Source organism: Anopheles arabiensis, chromosome 3 (genome assembly GCF_016920715.1).
Source record: "Anopheles arabiensis isolate DONGOLA chromosome 3, AaraD3, whole genome shotgun sequence".
Lineage (NCBI taxonomy): Eukaryota > Metazoa > Arthropoda > Insecta > Diptera > Culicidae > Anopheles > Anopheles arabiensis.
The window spans coordinates 47,024,308-47,034,024 of NC_053518.1; the positions used below are offsets into that span (position 1 = coordinate 47,024,308).

General features: G+C 38.2%; 1 protein-coding gene and 1 long non-coding RNA gene across 7 annotated transcripts; one reads left to right on the forward strand and one right to left on the reverse strand.

Moving 5' to 3' along the window:
• Positions 1 to 246: 246 nt before the first annotated feature.
• Positions 247 to 9,380, forward strand: LOC120904538 (phosphatidylinositol-binding clathrin assembly protein LAP). Of its 6 annotated transcripts, none has more exons than XM_040314622.1 (15): positions 247 to 520; positions 630 to 1,140; positions 2,081 to 2,223; positions 2,308 to 2,383; positions 2,601 to 2,621; positions 3,407 to 3,631; positions 3,744 to 3,937; positions 4,008 to 4,144; positions 4,244 to 4,412; positions 4,507 to 4,786; positions 4,855 to 4,977; positions 5,054 to 5,171; positions 5,241 to 5,343; positions 6,228 to 6,317; positions 6,961 to 9,380. In XM_040314622.1, exons 2-15 carry the CDS (start codon positions 1,011 to 1,013, stop codon positions 7,186 to 7,188), a joined length of 2,037 nt encoding a protein of 678 aa, XP_040170556.1. In that variant the 5' UTR covers positions 247 to 520; positions 630 to 1,010; the 3' UTR covers positions 7,189 to 9,380. The 6 variants fall into 6 exon arrangements, with proteins under 6 accessions (XP_040170556.1, XP_040170557.1, XP_040170555.1 ...); XM_040314623.1 differs by having other exon boundaries at positions 247 to 465; XM_040314621.1 differs by having other exon boundaries at positions 247 to 1,140.
• Positions 3,694 to 4,324, reverse strand: LOC120904542. The gene is made up of 2 exons (XR_005739785.1): positions 4,224 to 4,324; positions 3,694 to 4,162 (listed from the first exon to the last, which is right to left on the reverse strand). It is a non-coding gene; the product is annotated as an uncharacterized LOC120904542 (long non-coding RNA).
• Positions 9,381 to 9,717: the final 337 nt, after the last annotated feature.

A 9,717-nucleotide genomic window follows, 5' to 3' on the forward strand; every position in this document is an offset into this window, starting at 1 on the left:
AAGTAAATTATTTTCGTTTCCTTTTTTTGTTCTTCTGTTGATACATAGATACATAGTATAGCGTAATCAGTACAAATATTAAGGCAGTTCTTCTTAAGAAAAAATAAGAAGATACCATTCGCTATCGGAATGTGCAATTGAATCAATATTTTTGAACAAAAAAATTAACCTGGTTTAAAAAAAATAGAATTTGTTGTTAAAATTGTCAAGCGTGGTGGCCAAATAGACGCCTTTGGTGAAGTTTTCATTCTGGCGAAGAAGAATGAGCAGAACAAATTAGATTGAAAAGTGTGTACACGGGGTGGTACGCTAGAGTGAGTGCGTATGCGTGGACAAAATCTCGAATTGATGAAGTTTCAGCCGCAAATTTAGCCTCGCTGGGTGAAAAGTGTGAATGAAGATAGTCGCTCCGTGTCTATTCGCTGAAGCTGTATGCGAACGTAAAAGTGTTCGGCAAGGAGGAGGGTAACATATATGCCGTAGATTGGTTGCAACGCAGGCATTACGACACGAAGACGAGGTGCTGAATTGGGTGGTGGAACCATTCGCTGGAACACACGTCCGTGGCAGCAGTGGTCGAATTGAAAGAAGATTAATTACGGCATTTTTCGTACTCGCTGTTTTGATAGGTGACCCGGAGCGTGGGAAGTTTCTGGCAGAAGAAATTGTCCCGCATCATTGTGCGCCTGTACGGTTGAGTGCGTGTGTTAGTGTGTGTGTATGTGTTGACGTGTGTGTCATTTTTTCGGCCCTTTTGCGTGAAAAGCAAGAGCAGAGAAGAACAGTGTAGTGTGTAAGCGCAGTGCCTACTGTTCATTGCTGGTAGCACGAAAAAGGGGCAAAGAATCGGCTTCCAGCTTAGGGACGGTATCGGGAAACAAGGAATAGTAACTGGAATAAACCATTGGGCATTGGTGGACTGTTTGCTGGACGGCGCTGTAGCAAGAGAATTAGAGCAAGTCAAGAACGGTGACGTCAGAAAGGATCTGAAAGGATAACGTGTAGCGAACATGGCTGGTCAAACGATCAATGACAGGTTGCTGGCTGCACGGCACAGCCTTGCTGGCCAAGGACTGGCAAAATCCGTGTGCAAGGCTACGACGGAAGAAATGATTGGACCGAAGAAAAAACATCTTGATTGTAAGTATCGATGAAGTGTGGGGCGACTCTGCCAATTCATTATTGGCCACGCGAACGATGGGCCTCAAACGCTTGGACGCAAGATTACATAGCAGGTGGAAAAATATAAAATGATGGGTGACAGAGAGAAAAAATGAAAGCGAAAGGAAGAAAAAAAGAGCTGAGGAGGGGGGCGTACCCTTGGCCCCGTTGATTTCGGTTGCGTCTTATTGACATTTGGTGCCCTCGAACCTCGAAGGCAAGCATCTTGCTTTTCGCACTCGTGTTCTGCCGAGACGAGAGCGTACATCGAACTCCTGCTATCGTCGCACCAGCAGCAGAACCGTCCTTGTTTGCATCGGATCTTGCCAGCACGCGGGCGCAGCACTATCAACAGTGCAGAGATGTTAAATAATCGGCTTGCAATGCAATTGTTTTTTCTTTTCATCTCAGCTCTCATTTCCAAATCTCTTCCAAGGCCTTGCTGCCTTTAACGCAATCATTTAGTCAAATGGACGAAAAGCATCGATGATGTTAAATGGCTCACTCCTTAACACATCATCAGTTTGGAGGGCGCTTTGTTTGCCAGGCCCAATTGCACCACGGTCGCGCTGTTGCTGATAGTGGAGCGCAAAAGAAAATAGCCAGAAAGATAGCAGAAGTTCTCCCACTCGCTGGGACTCAGAATGCCAAGCATATGGTACTGTATCCTCCCTCTGGACGATAACGATAAAATGGTTCTATAGTGTGAAGCCATCAGCCCATTTTGCATAAAATGCTGGCTTTTGAATGTGTTCTTGAGTGGTAATGAACAATATTAGTTCTTTCAAAATAGCACAAAGCTTTCATATACAGAAACAATTATCCATGCTTTTTTCATGTTAATTGTGTATGTCGCACCTTTATTCCAAGTAGAATTTTTATTATAATAATTTCCTTACTGTTTCATGCTATCTTACAGATTTGGTACATTGCACCAACGAACCGAATGTGTCGATTCCTCATTTAGCAACATTGCTGATCGAGCGGTCTCAGAACGCCAATTGGGTCGTGGTATACAAAGCATTGATTACCACCCATCACATGTTGGCCTATGGAAACGAGGTAAGATGAGTTCATGTCTTCCCATGTACATATATCGTCAACAATCGGGTAAACTAACTGCAACCATCTACCTATTATTTTCAGCGCTTTATTCAATATTTAGCTTCAAGCAATTCATCCTTCCAGTTGAACAACTTTCTCGATAAAGGTGGAGTGCAAGGTATATATCAACTAAGAGAAAGGATGAAAAAAATCAACATACTTATTCCCCTACACTAAAACCACTCACTCTGACCAGCAATAATTGGCATTAATATTGAAGTTCGAAGAAAATACCATTCTCTTAACCCATGTAATGTTACATATCTTTTTTTCTCCCAAAACTAACCATGTCTACCCTTCATTATCTCTTTAACTCGTTGCTAAAAATGTGTTAGGCGCTGTCGGTGCTCGTATGGGTAAGTAGTGGCTTTTTTAGCCATAACTATTACAATAGACTTTATACGGTTTCACCTTTAACATTAAAAAACTGTCTCACCAACCACTTTCTTAGTAGAAAAAGTAAATATTTTAACGCTATTTTATTCGGCTTATTATAAATCATCCTGTGAATGTATGTTTGTTCATGTTTCGTCAAATGTTTATTGTTTAAGCTAACTAACGTTATTACTAACGATTTATTAGACAAATAACAATACTTCCAACAACAGCTCTTATTTGGTGTGTAATTATATTCTGAAAAAAACCTTGGTTTTAAAGCTCCTTGCACGTAGGACATGATTATTTTTAAAATGAATATTAAGCTACAATAAACTTAACAGACTAGAATTTGTATTGAATACAACTCAAAAGTTGCCTTCTGGATAATAACTATAGGTAAATTGCACAATTTGACAGATTCGGACCGATTCGTACTCGTCCAGAATTGTGGATTCGGATTCACTTTTCCAGGATAAAATTCGGAATATATCCATGACTTCACTTTAGTGTACTCATCTTTACTGAATGTAGATTAAAAAAACAACTTGAAACATAGAATATTGGAGATTAATTCATCGCGTTCTTCTGCTGTTTTGATAGTAATCGTTAAAATTTGCATGTTTTCAAGAAAATGCTTTCTCTGAAACTGCGATTTTGTTGTTATTTACTATAGGAACTATTTGCTTATATACTATTACAAAAGTATTGGTACGTCAAAACGAGATTTTAATTCAAACAATATGATGCTGTATCTAATGTTTAGGTTATGATATGTCTCCGTTTATACGGCGTTACGCAAAATATCTTAACGAGAAGGCGCTATCGTATCGTACAGTGGCGTTCGATTTTTGCAAAATGAAACGTGGAAAAGAAGAAGGATCCTTGCGCGTAATGCACGCCGACAAGCTTCTGAAGACATTGCCCATTTTGCAAGCGCAGTTAGATTCGTTGCTGGAGTTTGACTGTACAGCCAACGATCTCACAAATGGTAAGAAATAGTTGTATTCAATTGAAAAATACTCTTATTTATATAATTTGATACATAAAGAATAACAAATTATCTCTCGTTTATTCTACACTATGCTGAATCTGGCTAATAGGTGTCATTAACATGTGCTTCATGTTACTATTCCGCGATTTGATACGGCTGTTCGCTTGTTACAACGATGGTATCATAAATCTATTGGAAAAATATTTTGACATGAATAAGAAGCAATGTCGTGATGCGCTGGATCTGTACAAAAAGTTTCTTACTCGTATGGATCGGGTGGGAGAGTTTCTCAAGGTGGCTGAGGTAAGTGAAGATATTTTTCGACGTGTATGGCAAGGCAAATCGTGCTGATAAACCTGTATTTTTCTTGCAGAACGTTGGTATTGATAAGGGTGATTTACCAGATCTTACGAAAGCTCCGAGCTCGCTGTTAGATGCGCTCGAGCAGCATTTGCTGGCGCTGGAGGGCAAGAAAGGATCAGCAGCCAACACTCCTACACAAACGGCAAGGTATGTGAAAGGTGTCAACTGCGCAAAATAATCCAATTATGATGCGAAATACTCCGGCAAATATTTTCCTTGTACTTACCCATAATTTTTCCGTTATAGCAATCAAAAGAATGTCAAAAGTGGAGTTAGCGCTCTTACATCGACTAGTTCGTCGTTTGGAATTGTGGCAGAGTCAACCAAGTTTGATAGTCCCACAAACGGCATGATTGATGAAAGTTTGAAGGCTCAAGTTCTGGCTGAAGAAGAGGCTGCAATGAATCAGTACAAGGTAACGAGTGAAATCAATGTTGTGATAAAAAGAAAAAGTAATACTTTACAATACTTTCTATTTGATTTCAATGTATCCCACACAAATTGCACAGTCCAAGGTATCTTCTCCCACAACGGCGACGGCTATAACGAATCCGTTCCTATCGTCGCCTACTGCTAGTCAAAATAACATCGTCGATCTTTTCGAAGCACCAAAACCGGCACAGGATCAACAAGCGTCTGCTGCTTCGTCCAAGGCATCAGACGATCTGCTGCAACTGGGAAACCCATTCGCTGACGTATTCGCCACGCCAGCACCACCAGTCGCTAATACAGTTCCAGTAGGAGCTGCCAATGCGTTTGGCGCCACCAACACATGGATGGGCAATGGAGGTAGGGATAACGGTACGAGTGATACATAACGTTTATGTAACGAGAAACGCATCATTTCTTATCGGTAGGCTTCAACGGCGGTATGGCAGCAGCGGCTGTTCCTGGAATGGCAGGATCTGCTGTCCCGGGCAGTGACACATTCGTTTCCGATAACAATTTCACTTCAGTTTTCGGGGGTCTGGAACAAAATGGTAAATATCTGTCAGCGGTGTTAGTTGTTGTAGTATTTTAATAGTTTTTTTTTTCTTTCCCCGAATGCTAACGTAGGATCTAGTGCACCTCCGGCAGCTGCCGCCCAAACTGGAAAGGTATTGACGGGCGATTTAGACAGCTCATTGGCGTCGTTAGCTGAAAGTCTCACCATTAATAAGTCAAACTGTGGGAAGTAAGTTGGTCTATATATTGTTCATTTTCCGTACATACAAGTAAGCTGAGTAATTGTTTTGAATTGCAGGAATATGCAATGGAGTTCGCCGAAGACATCAGCCAAAACAGGATCTGCTGGATGGTCACCGCAACCACAGCCGGCTACCAATCAGACTGGCTACAAACCAATGGTAAAAACTCATATCATTGAAATAGCGAAAAAACATAGCTCTAATCTAACATCTTGTATCATGATCTTCCATTACCATTAACTCAGACTGACAATTGAAAGTTGGTTAGTAACGTTGCTAGTCATTAATAATATTCCCTTATACCTACTTACTTAAAAAAATCCTTGTTAATCATTTTCTCTATTAACCAGAAGTTATTCTAAGAGAATAATGAATTCCCAGTTAATATTATATTTATACTAACACAGTTAATAGCACACAAACGTCCATAATGTGAAGTTGAATAGTTTCGAGTGGAACAGTACCTATTGTTTTTATTTTCCTTTCAAATTAAATCACCATTTTCGTAATAAGTGTTATAAGTTATGTAGGTGAGATTTCTGATTTTTTTTGTACAGCTATCATGTATAATTGCTTCCAGTTGAAGTAACAATGTGTGATGATGCCAAACAATGCTTTAGTAGGAACAATAATTTTATAGGGATCTCAGAAGTCTCAATTATCTAAAAATAATCGTACCCTTTGCGTTAGTTATCGATCGTTTTTTATTCCTTGCTTATGTAGAATATGCTAGTTTTTGTATGTATGATAAGCATAGATCATTAGCTTTTTATAAGTTGTTAATTTATTTTTTTACTTCTTATCTTTTTCTCTTTTTTCGGTGGAATTTACTTTCCTTTCTTTTTTTGTTTTTATTCATTTTCTACCCTTTTTTTACTATTGTGTGACATGTGTCCTTTTTAAATGTATGATTGTATGTGCGGTATTGTCGATTATCCTTCCGTATGTATGTGTTTGGTTTTACTATGTGTATTGGGATTTATGTGTTCTTGCGTGCTGTATTCCCTATTCGGGTGAATATTTCGGTTTCGCTGTGACACAAGGCACAAGGTATGGCTGTTTTTCCAGTTCCTAGCACAATACATCCCAGCACACACACTCCCCTTCCCGTAGTGCCAGGATATTACATTCAGGTAAGCCACTATATAGTTGTATTATTTATCACGATTTATTTAATTATGAAGTTAAGTTTGTTTTATTGTATGATTTTTTCCTACATGCTTCATGTTTTCATTTGCTAGCTGTTGCTCAACAATAAGTGGCACTAATTAAGATTTTGTGTTTAAACCCGGCCTAATTACTAACGACGTTATGATGTTATATGTACAAATGAAGAACATATTAGTGGGAAATGAAAAGGGAAATTCGATAAGTGGTTTAATTGTGTGATGAAAGTTTTTTTTTTATTCTATAATGTCTAATATGTGTCATGCTTGAATGAGCCCCGTGTGATGATTTAGTTATAATATGTAAACATATTGGCATTAGTTGGCTTCGAGTGAACCTGTAACATGATCCTAAAACCAAACACACTTTGTTGACATTTTGTAAACCTGATTGTTTGTATTGCAGTGTTCATATTTTCAAATGTATTTTCTACAATACGTTCACATTTCGCAAAGGATAGTAATACAAGTTGAGTGTAAAAAATTGTGGAAAAGATTGTTGGGAAATGTTATTCGATTTCAATTAGTTTCATAATGTAGTATGCAGCACCCGTTAAATATAATATTAATAGTAATGTATCTTTTCTTCGATTTGTCTAAATATTTGCAGCAAGGAATGACTCAGATCAGGCCAATGATGGGAGCTACCATGTCGGGAACAACTCCAGCAATGGCACCTGGAATGGTAGCTACCGGTATGCCAGCCCAACAACCGGTGCTTACTAGTCAACAATCGTTGCACATGCAACCAGCAATGATGCAACAAGCAGCACCAGCGATGCCTTCAAACGCTGCTGCGGCTGGTAGTATTCAGTTGGATCCGTTTGGAGCGCTATAAGCTACTAATATACGTTATTCAAGCATGCTCTATGCTGCAAACACCTAAATGCATATACACATACTCTTATCACGTGCTGTAGAACACTAATAACGATGAAAATAGCAATGAATTCAGCTAGATAATCTGATGCATATGTATTACATATATTTGTTTGTTTTTGCTCCACGCCATTGGAAAGCATGGACAAGTAGGAAAAGAAGCGAGCGACGAAGCAGAGAAGAAAGGACTCTCTTTGCATTAAGCAGACAGCATCCCTGGTGGAATGTCGAGATAGTGTAAAGGATTATTATAAGTGCGATTGCAAATATCTTGATAAAAAATACGTCTTGAGAGGACTGTTGGCTATGTCGAGTGTACGTATTAATGTACCGACAGTATCATGCATATGAAACACGACGATACTTGATGTGAGCGTAATAATGAAATGCTAAGAATGGTAAATTATACAAGAATTGAGCATATTTTCGATCCGCAACACTTGTGGAGTGGATTTGACAACTTAGTTGCAAAACGGTAATGCTTCAGACGGTTTTGAATGGATACGATTGTGTTTTTCTTCTATCAACAGATATTAGGATCAAATGAAACCATTCCAAACATCGGCAAACACATATTGCAGGAGTATTCTACATTGCTGTAAATGGAAGAAAGCACGTGTCATCGGGTAGAAAAGCCTGCAACTTCTAATCATTCCAAAACGCGTTTTTCTCTTTCTGCAACTGAGCAATAGTTTGATGCGCGAGAAAATGTAGATATCTGCGCATGGTACGTACAGGCATAAAACGAACACTGGTGTTTGAGGCGAACTACCTGCACCAGTTTCAATAGGTCGGTAGGTAAGTTCTGGAGCTCTAGCATACGCACGGACGGTAAATTATAATCTAAGGATATCAGTAACAATAATGAATGATATGTAAATGATGGTAGAAATTATTGACTGTAAGAAATAAGCATAGAGAGCAAGCGCATATTTCCCCGTAGGCAGGCATCGGCTTCTACTGCAATATCTTGTTGTTTGTTGCTTTTGTTGCAGTATTATCACTGCTTCGACATTCAGATATATCTAATGAAATGCAAAAAATGTTATTCACTATTGAATATAGTTGTGTTTGGAATACAGCATGTGGATTTGTTTTTAGAACAGGATGCCAGTATCTAATTACACTATCTTCAGCCCTTGTTCGTTTAAATAGTCGGGATGACTTTACTAACTCTCCTGTGTCTCCGTAAAGAAGTGCAAATACTACAACAGTAGGAAGTTATTATAATAATGTGAGATATCGCTAATCTTACTCTAGAGACAGAAACACGGCAAAGGACTATCGCGAAGCAAGGAATCCGTATGCATGTATTTATGAATATAAAACTGTAGTAATATTATCTCTACATTGTACACATTATTGTATTTTCCACTGCAAAATGCGCACTTGCGGATTGCAAGGACAGTAAATACATTATAATATACCAGAAAGATACATATATACATATACACATACTTGCTTGCTGTGAAGGAAGCTTATCATATAATTAATAGAATGTAATGTGTTGTGTTTTCCCCCCTTAAGAGCAGATAGTGCAATAAGGGCAGTTGTTTACTATGGATGACGATAAATGATCTGTGAAAGGATGGGAAGGATAAGACATGAAGAGAGACATACGGAACGTATGTGGGTGTGTGTGTGTGTGTGTACTTATCATCGACGACAACATGATGCAAACGCTAAGCAAAAGATCGAGGATTGTTACAACTAAATATTTACGTTCACATTGGTTAGTCCTTTCGTGCGAACGATTTATTTTATTTTTTCAGATGAGCAGTTCAGATAAGATCATTATTATGAATAGTGCTTACGCGATTGAGGTGCAACGATATGTTATTACTTGCCTACAATGAAAGATAAAATTCTTCCCACATACTACTACGCAAGCTGCGGGAGTCTTTTTATTGCCTCAAAATGAGTAGACGAAATGAAAATTGTAAATTATGTAGTTGTTAAACTGGCTTGTTTTTGCATGAGGATCACAGCTCTGGCCCGATCTAATAATCAGATTATTTTCCGCCTATTTCTTTCGTTACATTTGAACCATTACACATAAACTTCTACAGTTACAAATCGAGATGATTACATGCATATATAAATAGGGCAAAATAAAATAAAATAGAAAGATGATATATTGGGAATATATCAGAACAGGTGTATCTTTATTTAAATGCTACAATTCCGTATGAACGAAACATTGTGTGTTTACATCTTATGTAATTTTTAAATTTTAATTTTCCTGTTTTCACCCGCCAGAATTTGATTCAAAATTTTCATTTTTACATGTATTTAAATGTTACAAAATAATGTATGTATTACATCACCATCGCCATATCCTGACCCTCACGCTAGAGATTATCCTTTTCCTAGGTTTTAAACTTATTGTAGGTATTTTGTTGCATTTTAGCTATTCATGATTATTTGTCTGCCTTTTGGTTTTTTATTCATCTTCATCCTCACCATCCAATAAGCTATAGAATCCCAC

Bases quoted from the DNA above. Each gene is read 5' to 3' on its own strand.
- LOC120904538 (XM_040314621.1), top strand. From the start codon at position 1,011: ATGGCTGGTCAAACGATCAATGACAGGTTGCTGGCTGCACGGCACAGC. The intron at 2,224-2,307 runs GTAAGATGAGTT...TATTATTTTCAG, and splicing joins TGTTGGCCTATGGAAACGAG to CGCTTTATTCAATATTTAGC. The intron at 4,978-5,053 runs GTAAATATCTGT...ATGCTAACGTAG, and splicing joins CGGGGGTCTGGAACAAAATG to GATCTAGTGCACCTCCGGCA.